At 41.8% G+C, this 21,001-nt stretch overlaps 1 protein-coding gene across 1 annotated transcript in view; it reads left to right on the forward strand.

Annotated features, from left to right (window-relative positions):
• The window catches only part of PIK3CB (phosphatidylinositol-4,5-bisphosphate 3-kinase catalytic subunit beta), a 1,054,351-nt gene that overhangs the window by 447,282 nt on the left and 586,068 nt on the right, over positions 1 to 21,001 (forward strand). The window contains exon 4 of the mRNA XM_086943780.1: positions 1,233 to 1,458. Coding sequence (XP_086799906.1) covers positions 1,233 to 1,458 — 226 coding nt within the window. The remainder of the gene's footprint in view (positions 1 to 1,232; positions 1,459 to 21,001) is intronic.

Consider the following 21,001-nt stretch of genomic DNA (forward strand, 5'->3'; position numbering starts at 1 on the left):
TGTGACATAAGCAGTAGCCACACACCATTATATTTTTTTATTTTGTATTGTATCTATTTTTATTTTTAAGGCTTGGATACTGCTTACTACCTTAAAAATTCACCTAATGAAGGAGGAAGTATGTGAAAGCGCAATCAAGGCTGGCAACCTGAGCAGACTACAAAAACTTCAAAGGGGCTTGATTTCATGTACTTCAGCTAGGCTGAAGAAAACCAATACTTTAAGCAGGGGTTCATGTCCCAATCCCTTCTAAAGCTGCAGAAGGTACTCGGAGGTGGAAGAATACCAGACAGTCTATTCTAGTCCAGTTGTTGCTCAGACAACAGCCAGACTTGCACCCTACACATGAGGATAGACACCCTGCCTCTTGTTACCCTGCTACCCGCTCCCCTCCATCCGAGCCCAATACTATTCTTAAATTCCAGAGAGCCTTATTCTTTTTAGTTTATAGAAGGAGTCATCCTACTGACTGTCTAGAATGTTTCCTCCCAGAACAACTTCCACTTTAATTGTTTTATTGTTAGTAGTGAATGATAATTCAGGGTAAACAGACAATATGATGGAAGGACATTTACCCTGCTTCCATTTTTTCAGGTTGGACCGCAGCATGGTACTTTTTTGGTAGTTCTCAATTTGTTCAGTCTAAGCCCAGCTCTTTTCTGACCTTGTGAAAAACACTTTTTATATCTGTCTGCCCAAGGTAAATTCCCTTCGGATATCTTATTTAAACACTCTTCCCACTCTCCTCGGTCCTCCACCTGCCAATTAACACTGTTCTCACCTCTAGCAAGAGGCCTTTGAACTTAAAAATTAGTAGCCAATAGGTGGTTGTAATTTCCTATCCTTGACAACTCCTTTCCAATGACTCATCTGTATCTCACCCCTCAGAACTTCAGGAGTGTTATTTCAGTTTATTATGGTCTGCTTTAGCACATCTAGTCAAATCTATGTGATTTTGGACTATCACCAAGTTTTATTAATTAAATGGATTTAGTGATTGCTGAATAGGACACCCTCATATTCTTGGACACCTGGCTCTTTGTCAAATTGGAGTTATGGTTGCTAGGAGTAGCTAGAAAATGTGCTGTATTTTTAAGGTGCTCAATGTAGAAAGGATGTTCTCTCCTGTTGTGTTTTTACCCATTTAATGAATATTTAACATATGATTTAATAAACAAATGTATCTCGTTTTGTGTAGCCATCTTTAATTAATCATTTTGTATCTTTTGCAGTACCTTTGGAAACATGCACAGACCTATCCGCTTTTCCATCTACTTCATGAGGTAGAATCCTATATATTTGAATGTGTGAACCAGGCTGCTGTACATGAGGAGTTAGAGGATGAAACAAGGAGGCTCTGTGATGTCCGTCCCTTTCTTGCTGTGCTTAAACTAATCACCAGGAGCTGTGATCCAGTGGAAAAGCTAGATTCCAAGATTGGTGTACTTATAGGAAAAGGTAATTTCACATGTAGATGCACATTTAAGAATAGATGAATGTGGTCATGTATGTTAATGTTTTTTCCGCTTGTTAACGTAAAACTTAAAAGTGTATAATACATGGGTCTCCAAGCATTTCTGTGACGAGCTACTACTTTCAATGAAAATCATCCTGAGCTACAATTAGTATTGTAATAGAGATCACATAGCGAAGATTTCATTAGTAGCCACAATCGGCAAGATTATGAGCAGTGATAACCTAAGGGTTGCCAGCAGTAATGTAATATAAGGCGCTGTCCATTTGGAATGCCTTTACATGGGTAAGAAATAACAGCCATAGCTGTGACACCCGTAGCACCAAGATAATATTAGCAAGTCTCCACAATGTCGCCTATTTTATCACTCAAATATATTTAAATATATTTTGGAAGTACAGCAATTTGTCTTCAAACATCAGCTTATCAGTTCTGAAAAAAACACATTTTCATCTTGAATACATATTTTTCAATTTTGGTATAGCTATATTAATTCAACCAAGCAAAAGCTGATACTTTAGTAGGATGGGCTACACACAGGAGAGAGCTACCTAAAGGCAGCTGGAGAGCTACAAGTAGCTCACAAACTACTCTTTGGAGAAGCCTGGTATAATATATAACCGAATCCATTGGTCTTTATCAGCATTGGCAGATATATATATATATATATATATATATATATATGTTACCATCTGATTTAAAAATGTGTTTACTGATTTAATCAGATTATTTTCAATTGTATCATAACATTCTTGAATGTATTAAAATTACTTGATGGGGATTTGTATGCGTTTATAACCCAAAAGTGCAAACATGTTTAGTGTTAAAATATATTAAAATATTCTGTTCAATTTTCTTTTCTTATTTACCTGTGGTACAAAATCTGTCCATCCGTGCTTACAGGACACTAGTACCTTGCTTTGTAAAAACATGTCAATTGTCAATGGCAAATTTGTGTGAACTGCTGCATTGTATTTGCTCTAGAGAAACACTTATAACAAAGCTTGTGTAACCTTGGTATCCAATACCTTTGCTGTTCAACAGGAGTGCTGTGAAGAACCAAACCTATGGATCACCAGAGTTCAAAACTACCTCTCGGGGAAACAGTCCAGCTTTAAGTTCAAAGAAGCACTTTTCCCAAATCCAGAGGCTAGTTAACAGGCAAGGGAGCTAGGACAATCCTTGGCTCACCCCCAGCTGCACTTTACTTTAGGGCCATACCTGGTGCTTGAGCCCATTATCTGCCCCCTGTTATTGTTGTAAATTTCACCTAGTTGTGTGATTGAGACAGGCCCCTCTCTATTGTAATTTTTGCTATTATGGTGCCATATCCAAGCTGACAAGTTCAATTGACTATTACACAAATTCACAGTACAGTAGTGTGGTTAACATGCTAGATAATGCTGTTTCCCCCATTATTTTTTCCCTGTTGGGAATGTGTACTTCAGGTCATCGTTACGACTGGCCAGGCTACTTGAAACACATGTTTTTGTATTCCACCGATTGATGAGGTCTTCCTGAGATATGCATGTTCTTATCCAAATTCTAAGCATCAGCAGTTGGTTAGAGAGGGGATTTAATACTAGTCTATATTGCCCAGAGTTGTTTCTTTACAATTTGTTGATGGTGTCTATAAATTCATCATTTTCAATGGATTTTTCTGCTAACTTAATTTTCTGATGAATGTGAAAGTCTGTATAAGTGACAGACCATTATTAGCCAGAGGTATGGCAACTTTTGCTGCAACATGAAATCCCCAAAAATTATGTAATGCATTATTAGGCAGTTTATATATCTGAGTGTCGGTCCTTGGGCAATATCTGTATGTTCACAAACCTTGCACCTGACCTATGCTGATTGCCAGTCCTCACCCCAGTGAATCACCATGCCATGTTAATGTCGGTAGATGCGGAGGAGGAGCTGCGAGGACCAACAAGGAGAGACTGAGGCTGGGAGTGCTGCAGCCGGGAGCATCGTAGCCGAGCCACGTCGAGCTGGGAGTCCGCTTAGGAGCTGAGAGCGCTCTTCATTGTCCATTGCTGCCATTGCTCGCCAACCAATGGCCTGCATCCCTCTATCATCTCTACTACCCGCCATTTTCCAGTGTTTCAGGGGGCCTGATGATTATCTTCTGTATGTGGCGTTGTCCAGATCCTCCATTGCCAGAATTCTAAACGTTTTCGCGACCTACCGGTGGTAATCCAGCTATACGATCAACTGGTCGAAGTCTGTGATCTTCATCCTACACCGGCGGGCACCGACAGTTCCAAAAGACTGCGAGGCGCAGGTGGTGTCGGACGTATTCTGTTATCTGTGGATCTTTGATCCGCCAACCAGGAGTTGTTTATGGCAAAAAATATAGGCCCCCCCATTGGCTCACCTGAAGGACGACTTACAACACTGGAGAGTGCTTCTGCTCTCCTTGTTGGACAGAGCAACCAATTTTAAAATGATGGCCCTGCCGCGATTTCTGTATATCCTTCAGAACACGCACTTTTTAATACAGGACAACTATTTTACATTCATCCAGGGCGAGATAAGAAAGTTGTTATGGGATGAGGGTGGCTCCAAGAATTGCTCTTACCAAACTCACGAAGGGATGGTACGATTGTGGGATAGCCCTCCCGGATGTTCGAAGCGATCACCGGGCAGCGCAGCTAATGGTGGTCAACCAATGGGTACATATGCCCATAATGGAACCTGCATACCAGGTGGACCAGTTAAACTTTGGCCTGGCGGCGGGGGGTTGTATCTATTGACCTATACACCTGCCTAAAAAGCTCCACCTTCTGGTGCACACGGGGCTCAGGGTACAGACATGGCATGGGACGCTAGGTTAGATGGGGTGGAAAAACAAAATCACACAAGCAACTCTGCTGTGGGACTCAACTCCTAGAGAGACATAAGGAGAGGCAGGGATTTGACAAGTGGAACATGTTGGGCGTTTTGACAGTGAGATATTTGTGGAGGGGAGGGAAGGTAAGACCATTCACTGAAAGAATTCAACGTAGTCCCTTCTTAGGCATTCCGGTATTTACGACTCCGACATGCCCTGCAAGCAACTCTTCCCAAAGGAGACCCACTTCCAGAGTTGTCCCTGCTCGAAAATAGATTGGAGGAACACTGACCAAAAAGGCGATTTCGCTGATGCATAAACAACTAATCAACCATGCTCCAGACAGTTTAGCCCAGTTAAATGGGAAATGGACATACCGGACTGGCAGGACGAGGAGTGGCCGGAGGCAATAGCCTCTCCCCCGTGAGGTGGCGATCCGAACTCTGTTTCGCCTGGTGCAACTCCAAATACTTCACAGGGCCTATATTGCTTGCACGACATTGGTAAAGATGGGGAAAATAAAGAAAGCTTACTGTCATAGGAGCTGCATCTGGTGGGTACTTTCTTTCATATCATGTGTGTTCCCCAAAATTCAAGATTATTGGTTGAAAATAATCCAATGCTTGAGTGGAGTGTATAGAAATGAGTTGCAATGTTCGGCAAAATGGTGTCTCCTGAATGTGTGGGAGGCGAAGGATTTAATTAGCGGAAATCAAATTGGGGTGATACTGTCTTTAATGATCGCCAAATGAACATAGCAAGGGTGTGGGGTTTGGATGTGACGGCCTCAGTGCGAGACTGGAAGAGGGATATGGACTGGAGTATGGTAGCAGAGAAGGCGGTATATACGAATAGAGGATGCCCGCGTAAATGGGGGAAGGTCTGGAGCAAATGGCATGACTATACAGGCAACCCATGCACACCGCCAGAGCCCCAGGGGACGGTGGAGGAAATGCAGGAGGACCGTGATTAAGGAGGGTGGAAGGAAGGGAAAAATAATTGGTGCCAATGTATGGAGTGTCAGAAATGCAAAACTTGTAATTTGGTGAAGTATTGGAATGCTCATATATATATCCTGCTAACTGCGTGTTGAAATAAAAAGATCAATAAAAAAGAGATCTGCCCCTGACAGCTATTCTCTCCTAGGATCTAGCAAATGCTCCAAGCCTTATGTCCCATGACACTATGCCCAGGACCCAAGGGATTCTGAAGCAATTGCCACATCTCAGACTGATCTACCTGCTGCCACTTGTCACATATTCTACCTCACAATTTTATTAACCAACCTGGGTGCGAAAGAGATGAGTTCTTGGATGGACCCTGCTGACATGAGGCACTATCTTGAAGTCGGGTTTTTGACCTTGAACCCATCCATAAAGTAATTCCAAATGATCTAAGCATGCAGTTGCACCAGCCCTATATCAGCAACTTTTTTACAAGAACATAATCTATCCAGGACCCCACAGATTCCTTTTCAAGCACCAAGTCGTACTGCACATCTGAGGTTGCAAAATCCACTTAAGGGGCGGATAGTCCATAATCAAATCAGTCATACACTTCCGGCTGAGCCCCTAAATCAGCGGGACAGATCGGGCACATAAAACTCTGATGAAGAGCCCAGAATCTGTGGCAGTCCGCATAGTGCCAGCAATAATAATAAAATATTGTTCATACCAACCTATCGTTCAAAAGGCCCTCATAACATTTTTGATAGGGGTAACCTATTAAGGGTGATGGGGGCATTGTCCGGCCGAAATAAAGTATCCTCTAATGACCTGCAATGAGTAAGTTTTACTATCTCAACAACTCTGGAAGGATCCGGAGAAGCAACAATGACTTTGTGGGCAAACAGGACCACAGCCGATGCCATTTTGACAAAAAAAGCTGCCCTGTCAGACTTGGGAATTCTAGTAGGTGAAGGAAAGGCAGAATGGTAATCCAAGCTTCTTAGAAACTCTGACATATGTATACGGGTCCTCTGGTGAGAGGCAAAGACTAACAGTCTCTTGTTAGGTCCACTCGTGGCCCACTCAGTTTTTTTGATCAACAAAACGTAGGCCTAAGAATCCACATAAAAAATAATGTTAATCAAGAGTTACATATGCAATCTGCTAAAATGGCCCAATTTAGCACCATCTATCACTGCTCCACAAGTTAACTCTTGGGCAAACCTGAAACTCTTCCCATTGGACAAGCGTACAGCTCACTGTGTGGAAAATTAGCAGGGAAGCTTTATTAGTTGGAATATCGCCGTCTTGTAAACACAATTTGAGGATAAAGAATGGATTGCTTTAATAAATCTCACACAATCTGCTGCTTCCAAGAAACCTGGGTGCTTGATGGAATTACCCTCGAGGGATTCTCTGCCCATTCGTTACATGCAATTAACAGCAAGATGGGCTGACCGAAAGCTGGCTTAACAGTCTGGGTCTCATTTAGCCTACAGTCATCAGTGCAAGCAAATAGTCCACAGAAAAATTGAATCAATTTGCAAATTAGCCAGTCTTGGATTTACTTAATGTTTATATTCCACCAGAGAATTTGAGTGACTATCCAACATAGCTAACGATCTTAACCACCTATATTATTAATACTTGTAAGGGGAATTGCCCCCAGCTAATCGGTGCAAATAGGAAGTATTGCTTTCATTTCATCTGAGTGTGCGGTGATTTTAATACTAAACCTGATGCATCCATGCTTGATCAAGCGAGGCTGTAAGCATGGTGATCTTTCCTCCCTTTGGTTTCCAGTTCTAGGATCTACTAGAAAAGGACGAGAGTTTTCTGCTGCCGAATAATCTATTCACAGTTAATGGCCGCACTCCCGCAGACCAACCTACAAGACCTACTTTTAGGTCGGGTAACTGAGAGCCTAATAGATTATGTCCAAACTAATCAGGAGTTGCAGTGCAAAATTTGTGTCTTTGCAATAGCCAGGTGAATTGAGTGACCATGATCCTTTAATTGTCAGCTTTAAGCATGTGTCTTCGGCTATAGCTCATAGGACATTCCAGAGTAGAAAGGCAGTGGGTAAACTACTAGTAAACGTTAGCAGGAAAAAGCTTGTTCGGCATACCAAATGCAATAAACCCACATATAGCATGGCCAGCCACCTCTCCTGTAATCAAGTCTGCAGGGAGATCCTAGACGAGACGGAGACAACTAACTGAAGCATAATTGAGAAATTCAATACAATGATGAGCTACTCAATCTGCAGGCAGTAGTTTTGCATAGCCAAAGCGTTGCACCAGGATCTCCCTAGCGATAAATTCAATATACTGGTTCGACAGCAAATGCACAAAAATTAACATGTCCTGTTAAATATTTTAAGATTCAAACATTACAAGAAAGTTGGGGGAAGCCCATCTGAAATAATTACAACAGGAATATAAGCATTTAATAAAACATAAATGTCAGACGTTGACCTGTGGGCCTGGGCAGCTTTCAAAAGGGCACTAAGAGAAAAGGATCATACAAGGTATTTTAAATCTGGTCTACTGGGGCTGTGAAGACCCTATAATAAATCTGAACCCAGACTTGTCTGCTACATGGGTTAACCATATGAAAAAGATATATACAAAACGTCAGCACCTAAAACAGATGAGGCAAAAAAGCCTTCCCTTGAATCTGGCCAGAGGACCGTTTTCTCTTTGAAACCTCATGGGCCATGCCTTTGGCCACTCATAACGACAGGCATTGTGCAAGCAGCTTCTCGGAACAGGAAATACGGGCAGCTATTCTGTCCCAAAAGCCATAAAAGGCTCCTGGTCCTAATGGTGTGCCACGTAACATTTACCGCAATAATTGAATTTTACGGGCACCAGTATTAACAGCAGTATTTAATACAGCTTGGAAAGCTAAGGTGGTCCCAGCATCATGGAAACAGCAGTCATAGTTTCCCTTAATAAAGTTTTTCTCAGAATGCTTCAGCCAACTACTACCACATTTTGCTGCTAGGCAGCGACTGGAAGATCTATGGAAAAGCTCTCCTCAGTAGAATGGAAACCTGGGTTGAGGAACAAATATATGGTCACCTCTCTAGGCTGGGTTCAGGAGAGTCCACAGTTCAATCAACTGAGCAATGAGATGTATAATATATCTGTCAAACCAGCAGTCATTAAAACACAACACTATTCATAATGTTTATCGATCTCAAAACTGCATTCGACTCGACGGTTCAATCCTGTGGGAATCTCTCTCCTCAATACGCATCCCATATAAACTTCAACAGTTATATCACAATAATTCAGCTGCTGTCATATATGGTGTAAAAGAAGAAATGATGCAGAACTTTGCCATAAAAAGTGGCATGAGGCAAGGCCACTTCTTGACAACCCTATTTATTCTTTTTAGGTCGAGAATAGCGGCAGCGCGCATGCACTGCTCGCTCTGCGAGTCTGATGAAGTAGAGTATAGGAGAGAAGCCTACGCCAATATTTGTAATTGCCTTGTGTCCTTGTCTTTCGTAAATTCTGCCTTCGGATTCTTCAATAGGCTTTATCTTGTGTCTGTTTCAAATCCCGCCGCCCCCCCAAGTAAAATGAATTCAGAAATGATTCGCGAATTAAGGCATGTGAATTCCAGGTAGCACATCATTTGGTGCTAATGGGCTGATGCTGACAAAAGCTCATCTGTGTTACATGTCATCTGCACTAAAACCACCTGACAGGTTGTTTTCAAAAGCCTGTTTTATTAACAATACTACCACCACCACCAATACCACCACAACCAATACCACCACCACTATCACCACCAATACCACTACAACCACCAATACCACTACCACCACTACCACTACCAACACCAATACCACTACCATCACCACCAATTCCATCACCACCAATACCACCACTACCAACACCAATACCACCATTACAAATACCAGTACCACTACCAGTACCACTACCAATACCACCAATAATATAACCACCACCAATGATGCCACCAATACCACCACCACCACCAATACCACCACCTAATCAAATACCACCCCCACCAATGCATATACCACCCCCACCAATGCATATACCACCCCCACCAATGCATATACCACCCCCACCAATGCAAATACCACCTCCCCCAATGCAAATACCACCACCCCCATACAAATACCACCACCACCAATACAAATACCACCACCACCACTACCACTACTACCTCTACCACTACTACCTCTACCACTACTACCACAACCACCACCACCACCAATACTACAACCAGTACTACCAATACCACCATCAATACCACTAACACCACCACCAATACCACCATCCGTACTACCACCACCAATACGTCCAGATTCACCAATACCACCACGAACACCAATATCACTACCAGTACCACCAATGCCACCACCAATACCTATACCGCCACCAATACCACCACCACCACCAATACCACCATCACCACCAATACCACCATCAATTCAACCACCATCAATACCACTAATACCAATACCACCCAGTATTTAATTTGAGCAGGTGCTTCCCGGTGATCAGCACCGGCACCTAATCCTCAGCACCGGTGCTTGTAGCACTAGTTAAGGACAGACTCATTTGGAAGGCACGTGATTTTCCACAAAATCAGTCGGTTTAGCCGTTGTAAATGAATCTAGGACCCTAGTGTAAATTTTCCCGATTCAGGCCCTTATATAGGTATACTTTATCATGTCCTTATATAGGCATAGAAATCACTACCATATTTGGCCTAAGCCATGCAGCCCAAATATGGCATGGCTACTTCCACTAAGTTCCGAGAATCAAAACCGATTTCTTGGAAAACCCCGCCTTCAGCAGCTAGGGACTTCCCCCTGCTTGAATATTGAGTTCTCCAAGAAATCCTGGAGTTTTCAAAGAATTTAGCCTTTGAGTGACGTTATTAAGTCCAATCATGCGTCAAACTCGGCACCTTCAAAGTATAAATATGCCTAGGTTTGCCCAGACAAACACACAATGGTTTGGAGCAGATCGACCATCTACTTGCCCGACGTTCTTCAGCAGCAAGTGCCGAAGGAAGCCGACCCTCCAGCTGAGGCTCTGGAGTGGGTAAAAGGTTAATATCCACCAAAACTGAGTAGGACAAAAATCCAATGTATTAGTTTTTGGTTTATTCAATGTTGAAGGATACAGTGTTCCAAAATATTGTACACCTAATCTTTGTTTGCTTGAAACTTGCTCTGCAAACTTCCAGTCAACAAAATGTCAGAGTGACGACGAAAGGGAGAGAGCTGCAGCAGCAGCTCAAGCAGTCTTAGATGACACAAATCTCCAACAAAATGGCCCGAATGGTATATTCATCCTGGTAAATGTAAGAAAAACCATAACTATAAAACCTATAGAAAATGGGGTATCATTGAGAGGTGGTAAAGTAATCTTTGTTATAGAGGCACATGAATATTGGCAGACAGAGGTATTCTATTCATGGATTCTATTTCCTGCTGCATGCAGTAACACACGAGTTCCACTACTACAAAGTAGAGGAACCTCCAGTGGAATACGTTCCTTTCGAGGACGTTGAAATTCCATTAAGTTACCAGGAGCATCCGCTCCGGTTTAAAGGCGCCCTGCAACATCAAAATCACATTACCAGGCTCAGTCCACTAGGAGCAACATGGCCGTTACTAGCCAGCTACACACCACATCCTGACATTAAAGGAATGACCGGTACGGAACTGTTAGCTCAGCTGAAACAGTTAATTAAAATACATAGACAATTGGTTTAATGTCATGCGGACATTAACAGTCCAACCAGCTGTAAGGATTCCACAGCACACCCCTCACCAGGGGAACACAAACAAAATTACACCACAGACTATACAATCAGTCATTGGTAAATTACCCGCAAAGAGGGAACAAATTCTGTTCTGGTTAGCTCAAACAATTACTGAAATAGAGGCAGTATTCCCTGATAGTACACCTCATGAGAAAAACAGAATTCTGATAATCTGTTTAGCAATGGGGATAGCACCACATGTGGAGGACTGTGACACTTGGGGAACAGTCTTTGCTTCAATCTACACTAAAACACATGGTGTACCGTCCATGGCTGTAATACCAGACATTCTGAGGCAGATTCGAAATTAATACGGTCCAGAACCGGCCTTAAATCTAGGTATGAAATTACTGAAAGATTTCAAACAGGTCTCAGCTATATTATTAGCTAACATTAGAGGTGAAGCAGCATCTGTGGCAATCCGCCAAAAGTTAAAAGAAACAGATATACCAGACCAACCATATGAGCTTGCTAGAATTATTGAAAAATCTTATGAAGAAAAGGGAAGAGATAGTTTGGTTGGGAAACCAGTAAAACCCAAATTAAAAGAAAATCCTGAAAAGGTGTTTATTAAAAATAAACTCACTACTCCTAAAAAGTGGGAAAACACCAAACAGACTCTTCCTAGAGAGAAACGTTCTCAGTCCAGAGGAAGATCTCCCCAAAGGGGAGGTAGGTCTCCCCAACGGGAGCCCTCTAAACAAAAGGTATAACCTTAGGAATAGGGATAATTTAAAAAAACCTGACAGATATCAAGATAATGATACACGTCCCTCTCGATCTTTTCAGACTTCCTCGCAGAAATTGGAAAGAAGAGGACGGTCCGAACACAAGGAAGAACGCGTCCAGTACGAAGATAAAGAACCCGTTCACCAAAGCAAAAAAGCTCAATTTTCCAAAAAGAAGGTAGCAAGCATAAAGATCAGACATGCCGAGGATCTTGAGGACACAACCCAAGAACGGGGAGTGGGCTCAGACAATTCTAGAAAGCGCAGCAGAGGTCACCATAGTTTGCAGGATCCTGAAGGATCATCTGGAGACAGTGGACTTGAATGAATCCATTCAAGTTGAAACTGCAGAAACCAGAGTTAGTGTACCCCACAGGTTATATGAAGTAACACTCCGGATGGAGGGGGACCTAACTAGAATAATAAGAGCACTCTTTTGGGAGAAGCTCCCTAAGGGCTATGACATTCTTCTAGCTGAACCAGACTGGCCACCTGAAATTGTCCGGGATTGCCCACATGCCGAAGAGATAATTATTAAAAAAAATAAGGCACGCAAGGTTGCAGCAACATGTTACGGTCTGCTTAGATCACTAAGGAAGGTCCTGGCCCTACTTCCCCCCCAAGGCTAGACGTCTCCTTGTCCAGACACTCATTCTATCCCGTTTGGACTATGCGAACGCGGTTTATTTGGGTGCACCATTAGGAACTATTAAAATCTTAGTCTGTCCAGAACTGTGCGGCCCGACTTCTCATGGATGTCCCTAAATATAGTTCTGCTAAGGCGGCACTACAAGCTCTGCACTGGCTGCCAGTGCAGGAGAGGGTCTGGTTCAAGGCCATGTGTATGGTTCACAAGTCAACCATTGACAATGGCCCGGCCCTTCTATGCCCCATGTTCCTTCACCATCAGATCCCTCGATCTCTCAGATCTAACCACAAAATCCTTCTGATAGTTCCTAGGGTCAAGCGGACGCGTATGGGTGGCCGTCGCTTCTCATTTCACGCAGCCAAATTTTGGAATCAGCTTCCAGACTGTATTCGGCTGGAATCCAACCATCTTGCCTTTAGGAAACGGCTGAAGACCTTCCTCTTTCAGTGAGCGGTGTTTCGTGCTCGGTCCAAAGCGCTGGGATGCCCCCGGGTAGCCATGCACTATACAAGCACGTAATCATTCATTCATTCATTCATTAATTATGCCAGCCTTCTCAAATCACATTCCAATTCATAAAAAAATGCACATATGCCAGAAAATGGGCAGTGGCCCAGGCTCCAGCATTATATAAAAATCACGTAGGATGGGATGAGGACTCTCCTCACCATAAAATCCAGTTAAAAAATCAACCTACTGCACGAAGGCAATATCCAGTTAAGCAAGAAGCTAAAGAACAAGTCGGGGAGATTTTAAATCAACTTGAATACCAACGGGTGATTGAAACATGCACCTAGTCAATGAACAATCCTTTGTTTCCTGCCTCCAAACCACACAATTCATATCGTCTCGTATTGGATTACAGACACTTAAACTCTTGCTGCAAAACTTTTGCAGTACAAAATGCACACAGTGCAGCATATGATGAATAACATTGTGCGGAAAAAATATAAAAAATTAGATATTTCAAATGGGGTTTTCTGTCAAAACATTGCCACTCTGAAACAGGCTACCTTGAAATTAAGTTTTACTAGGGATAGGGAAGCCCGCATGCTAAAGAGAAGTACCGATCCATCTATTGACTCCTGGGTGATAAACAAAGCACAGGCTTATATTACTTGGAACCTGCCCCATGGAGTGTGCCGTTTTTGGTTATTAATGAGGCAACATCTACTCCCTCTAAATAATCTACTATCTAAATGGTATGGTACCTCTCCAGCCTGCAATTTGTGCAATAATCCTGTCCAGGATCTTATGCATGTACTGTTTATTTGTCCTGCCCTATCATTATGTCGCCGTAATGGATAAGGCCTATCTGTTTATCTTAATCTATTTTCTCTGCCCCGGCTCTGATAGATTCCATTTATGTACCACTGAGTGCAATATTTTGTCATAGAATTTTTTACTTTTTTAAGTGTTTTTTAGACCTATATTAAAACATTTATATGGTGGGTATTATAGCTAAAATTGTTTTTATCTGATGTCTTCTATATTTATAGCATTTGTATATCATAGTTGAATGTTTTGAAAATGTAAATTTCAATTTTATGTGGATCTCTTTGGAGTTCCAAGATCATAAATAAATAAAAATGAAAATTCCAAAGAGGACATCTGTGGCAGTACACCTACCATAGATTTTGTCAAAACATTGCACCGAAAGCAGGCATTTTATCACTTTCTCAATTATGGGGACACAGCAGCAATTTTGCCGTCTTCCCCCAAGGATTCAAGAATAGTCCAGGGTTATTTTCAGCCAGGGTAACAGTTACTTCAAACGTATGATGATGAGGCATTATCGTATGTCGATGACATCTATCTTACAGACAACGACTTGGACGTACACTTGAAAAGAGTGAACACCATAATACTTGGGTTCACATCTGAAGGGTATACATTCAGTTTTAAGAAATCACTAATTGCCCACCTCAATGTCCTATTTTTAGGCTACGAGTTATCAAGTGAAGGCAAAAGCCTGGCAGGTAACTTTCTAGAGAAATGTGCACTGCTACAACCTCCAAAGACGCTGAAAAACGTAGTCAATTCTAGGTTTCCTGAATTTTGGAAGAACTTATGTTCTGAATTACGCAAAAAGGGTTAAACCTCTCTACGAACTAATCAAACCTGATTTCAAACCAACTAATTGGACTCAAACACACACAGAAATTCTGCATTCAGTCCAAACAGACATGTTACAAAAACACAATGACAGACACGAGAAAACGTACGCAACCTTGTGATCCGAATCATCCCAGGGAGATGCGGATTCACGTACCTGACCTTTAATGAAGGAGAAACAGTACCAATTGCTTACAAATTCACTTCTACTGAGAAAATTCTGACAGCGGTTCAAACTGCGGTAGCAAAAGATAGCCCTAGCGCAGGGTAAACACATAATGATCGTTACACTTGTACCTGCCTTAGAGGCAGTGACAAAAGCGAGCATTCCAAATGCTTAAGCTTTACATCCGAGATGGATACAATGGGTTAACTCTCTTGCTGCAACAGACGTTAAATACTTGTTTGACCCATACTTGAAAACACAAGAATTTCTCCAATACGAACACGAATGTCCTCTGCCGACCAAGATTCTGCCTCTAGAACATTACGGCTGTATAATATATACAGACGGATCCGCACAACCCAGAATTAGGGGTAAACAAGCCTATAGTGCTGCGTGCGTGATTGTTAAAGGTCGCTGGCACGAAGGCAAATTTATACCTATGGTCACAAAAACTCAATCACTAATAGACTGTACAGCTCCGCGAGCTGAACTACAGGCTTTCAAGATGGAGCTTGAAAATACTGATCGTGAATTCCCCACACTAATAGTATGCGATTCATATTACTGCGACAATCTTACGAGTATCTGCAGAACTTGGTTCAAAACGGTTTCAAAGACGCAAAAGGCAGCACAATTAAGCATAAAACGCTTTGGGAACTAGTAGTTCTTTTGCAGAAAGAACTACAAAAGACTCACGTGATTCATACACTGAGTCCTCAGTGTGATGGCGTTCACGGTGCAGGGAATTCATTGGCTGATGAAGCCGCGAAGGCAGCTGTGCAAACCGCTTCTGTAGCTGCAATCACTCGGTCAAAAATAGACACCGAAATGATGCAAGCTGTCACTGCTTCAGTCAAAGACAGTGGTAAGACACTCCCGAAAGGCTTTCCAGTGAAGTACTCCTATATAATTGATGTGAATAATGTTCCTTTTGCTCGAATCCCTGGAGTGGGGGACAGAGCTATCCCAAACATGGAACACAGGTTAGGACTAAACTTAGCAGCACATGAATGGCTCGCCTCTGCACACGCAGGAGTTTCTGCCACAGTATCTTTATTAAAACGGAGATATTGGTGGCCACGCATGAGGAAACAAACTAGAAACTATGTTTTAGAATGTGAAATCTGCCAAAAAATGAGTTTCTACAGTGAAACGTCTTGCACAGATGCCCCTTCTGATTTCAGATAAACCACTAGCGTGTGGTTACCTGGACCACTGTGGTCCCTAAACAAGGGATGGCAACTATAAATATATTATGGTCACAGTGGATTCCTGCACAAGATTTATGTGGATGTGGCCCCAGCGCTCGGCTTACGCCAGAACTGTTGTAAAGGATTTGCGAGTCTTTATCAGCACATACGCAATCGGCACGCTACATTCTGACCAGGGTCCTGCATTTAGCTCTCGAGCTTACAAGGAGGCTATGGGTAGCTTGGGCGTTGCATTGCGGTATTCTAGTCCCTTCCGTCCTGAGGGTAATGCGGTAGTGGAAAGAAAAAACTGTGACATAAAGCAATCCAGAACAGCTAAGGTATTAGGTTCAGGTGATGGGTGGGTCAAACATCTAATAAGTGTCCAACGTAGTCTTAGCAATCTGCCAAGAAATTCTCTGGGGAGAATCACTCCATATGAATTACTGTTTGGTACTAGAATGATAATCGAAGACCTCGATTGTCAAACTTCAGTGGTGGAACAAAAACCCTTTGTCAAATATCGTTTGCCTGTTTTAGGACTTAAATGAAAAAAGAAGTCTGAGTAACACAATACAAAAGCCAACAGCCACTGAAGAAAAACCACCTGTCACAGCAAGACCTGTTTGAATTCCAAAGATTGTGGATCTAGTCAGGGAAAAGATAGCGGTGAAGAAGGAATTTGGGACTTATTACAGAAAAGCAGTGCCTGTCTTGGCAATCCAAGGAACAAGATCAGTAGTACTACCGCCCCTTGCTGGTAAAAGGGAGAACAGAGTTGTGTCCATCGACCTGGTCAAACCACAACATGTGGGCAATAATAAGTAGTAGGCCAAGTGGACTCCCAAGATGTAGCAGAAGACCAAATCTTGCTAATATCCAAGAGGTTCAAACTGAAAGACTTATGTTTGATAAACCAGCAGTACGAAAAGGACTATGCAACAAAGCCATGGAACTCGTACCTCTTGAGACCCAAATAACAGTTCGTCAAGTAACACCTGTCTACAATGATGTAGCCTCTGACTATACCAATATGACAAAGGAAGAAGCAACTCCAAAGATTAATATTAATCCTGATGCAATTCCAACAATTGACAGAACTGCCTCTGGATATTTCTTCAACTTTGATACATTTTCTGAGGATCCCAGTGAACCCGAAGAAACGCCAGCAAATAAAACTATCAAAGAAAAAACAGAACGCTTTCATCAACTTGAGAAAATATATTTGGTTACACCATGGATTGAATTTTGGATTGCTTAAGGTGTATTTTTCCTCCTGCTCTGGCTGATTTTAGTTTTAAGCTTGGGACAAATGATAGATGGAAAATACAGCACAATGGACACAGCAAGTCAGAAAATCAACTTGGTCCTGAAGCCTCAGAAATCATCTCCTCGTGACAGAAGAGACCTGTCTTCAGTAAACATCACAGCCGTTCCTATACCTGGTGGTATAGCATGGGATATAACTGATTATGACATTATTGCCCGGTAGAAATGCTGAAAACTGCACACTAGTTCAAGGTTTCTTTAAGTGACTTTGTATCCACCAGCACATTTTCTGATGATTGGGACTTTGAGATTATTAATAATATGATGTCCGATTTAGAAATGTCTGCAAAATTTACTGAACATGACTATTTAGAAGGCTCATCAGATTATGAACAAATGTTTTGTTTTAATCATTATGGTCACCACTATTTGCACAAATCTGCAAATCCTAGGTATTTTTTTACATATAATCAATAGGAACATTGTCTAATGCCACCAAAAGGCAGCTCAAAAACATTTCATGAAAAGTTTTCGTACTTCTCAGGGTTTAATGTTACAAATCCAGAAACGTTTTACTTAAAAAACGTAAATAGGACCGGAATGAAAACAATGTTGACCAATACTAAACAAATTTATTCTGCAGACTTTTATGCTCAGCTGTCTACATTAGGTTTCGACTTTTGGAAAGACAACATTGAGACAAAAACTGTCTGGGGCACAAAAGACTGGCAGGTACAAGGTTTAGAAGCCTTGTTCAGAGCCTACATTATACCAGAACAAATAATGTTTTTAAATTACACTGTTCAACAGACTTCTTGTCTTGGCCTGGCTAAGATAAAAGATTTAAATAAACGTCTTAACCCAAACCCACTTCTGAGAGTAATGATACTACAGAAAAGGAGGTAGACGTACCATATATTTTAGCACAAAACAGAACTAATCCTGATTGGAAAAAATGGTTAATCTGGCTCACAGACACCAATAACTGTCAAGATAGATTCCAAAACAAAACACAGAGGTTAAAACTGAACAGGCCAGATCCAAGATACTCCCAGAGAGAACGTCCAGGGATAGTAACAACATACAGTGTAGGAAAACTATGCCTTGAGTGTTTAAAGACATCCACACTTCCGGAAATCAAACAACACTTACCTTTACTTAAAGAAGGCAATGATTTGCGAGATTTCTTAATGGGGCCTTGCAAACCACAGCAAAAACGTTTCATATACAACGGTATATACTCTGCGTACAACAAAGCTTGGAAAATAACACAAATGGAAACTGCAGAAAGAATACGAGAAATTGATCGTATTAATTTAGAGAAAGCTCTCTCTGTAGTGGACAATGGGTTAACGACTCTGTCCTCCAGGAAATAGTCATTGAGCAGCATTGTATCCTCTGCAATTGACATAATGGAACAGGACTTGCTAATGTTACAACATGGCCAGTCTCAATTACGTTCTATAATGCAGTTAGGCTGGACGTTGCAAAATCTTCGTTCAGGCTATGCGCCATGGCGTCTAATCAACACAACGTCATTGTTTGCTGTATTTAACCTTACAGATAAACAAATCTCTTTGGCACAAAGAGGAGCAGACTATACGGTGCTGAGCATTGAAAAACTGGAAAGATTACCATTGACCGTTTCTGAGAAGCCTGTCATTGAATGGATAATTCATGGCACCATCATGATACCAGTGACGATATTCCAATTTCAGTATTGTCTACAGCACATACCAGCAGGCCTGTATGAAAGGTTGGGTAAAGAATACATTAAGTCGACATAGACTTTACCTTACACACACAAATGTTGCAACAAGGGAAAAGATGGATTCCTTAGTGGTAAAAATTGTAAGAACTCACTAAGTGGTACACTTTTGTGCAAAGGTATAATTTACATGGAGCCTGCGACGGTTCTGCAAACAACCTCTCTTGCCACCTGCAAGGTACACCCTCCACAGTGATAGAATCCATTTTCAGGCAGCTATCCATTGGCAGTTACGTTATGTTGAATGATCACAGCTGCTGTGGCATGTTGCCAGGAAAACTATCTCGTTAGTGTGTCGTCCATGGTCACTTGTATGCAAGTATTGTATCCAATGCACAAGACAGACAGTGGGACTTGTTATGGCCTTCACTGAATATCTCTTCTATACGAATTGATACTTTAAGCAGAATAAAAGCCATTCTTTTACAAAAATCTGTGCCACTGACCTAGTCTAAAGAAACCTATGATCTGCAAGTTGCGAGGATATATGCAGAGATACATGCATTATTATCAACAAACTGCCCAGTACATTTCGCAGAAATGTTAAGTCAAATCTTAAACAGGTCTGATACCAATGGCATCGCACATATATTTAAGATGATTTTTTCGGGACTGTTAACACCATTTCAAGCAGTCCTCGGCATTTTTCCAAACTTCGTGCACTCTGTGTTCGGCGGCCTGCCTCTCATCTTGGGACTCGTAACAGGAATTCTATTTTTATTCCTTATGCTCCAATATGGCAAGTCTGGTAACCCACGATGCCCAGACTACCATGGAAGGGACCCTCCTTGCCATGCGGTATTGTGAGAAGTACACAGATTCTTGGCTTGGCTTGTTTAAGAGATCTGAACATAACCTGGTTTCTTTCGTGCAGACCAATCTGGCAAGAATGCATTTTACCTGTTCTACGATGCCTGCTTTGCGGGGAAGAATGCGTGTTGGACATTTGTCTTACACTTCCATCAGTCCTACCATCGGATGTCGACGCCTTGCTAGGACCGGTAACGACTTATGCATTGTGTTGTCCCCAACGGCTACCAATCCTGATGACTGCATTCGTTGAGGTCTCACCAGTAAGTCTAACCGAGGGTGAGATACGAGCATCAACAGGCACACAGGTACCATCTGATATGAACACTGCTAATGCGGCACCTGGTGCTGACCACAATGCTCATCTGTGCACATTTGATCTGCTTCCTCAAGTAGTTCCACTTTCACCTACTGTGGTAGACGATTTCTTTGCCAGCCTAGATGATCTAAGGTTTTCTCCTGACACCGAGAAAAACTTTTGATTCATGCACACTGCGTTCTCTGAACTCTGAAATTCGGCCTTCACTTTTTCAAAACAAAGACTTCTAACTTTGGAACTCTATTTTTTCACAACCAAGTGAATTTTTCTCTCCAAAACATTGAACCTTTTGGCACAGACTAATCTGCTTAAAGTAGAACTATTCTTAGAGAAGAAGAAATGATTTTCCTTTTTGAACACTGCCTAGAGAAAATATTTGGCCTTGTCCTCGTATAACAATTGATATGTAATGAAATGGTCTCGACCTTTCTTTCTGTATTTTGGAGCCATTTTCATACATTTAATTTCATGATTCATTCAATTTGCATATTTAGATATCATACTCTATGCTTAGAATGACATCACTTCCTTAAAATGCGTACTGTAGAAATGCTCAATATTTCTTTCTTTTGTACAACCATTTCAAGTCCACGTTATGTATTTTGGGGTGGGATTGTAAACACTAGCTTTAGATATGTTCAGTGCTTATACGTTTAGCTTTATTGAACTTAAGATTGTGGAGTGGGTGTTTGTAAATTAATCTAGGACCCTAGTGTAAATTTATATAGGTATACTTTATAATGTCCTTATATAGGCATAGAAATCACTACCATATTTGGCCTAAATCTTGCAGCCCAAATACGGCATAGCTACTTCCACCAAGTTCTGAGAATCCACAACTATTTCTTGGAAAAACCCGCCTTCAGCAGCTAGGGACTTCCCCCTGCTTGAATATTGAGTTCTCCAA

Source organism: Lissotriton vulgaris, chromosome 11 (genome assembly GCF_964263255.1).
Source record: "Lissotriton vulgaris chromosome 11, aLisVul1.2, whole genome shotgun sequence".
Taxonomy (NCBI): domain Eukaryota; kingdom Metazoa; phylum Chordata; class Amphibia; order Caudata; family Salamandridae; genus Lissotriton; species Lissotriton vulgaris.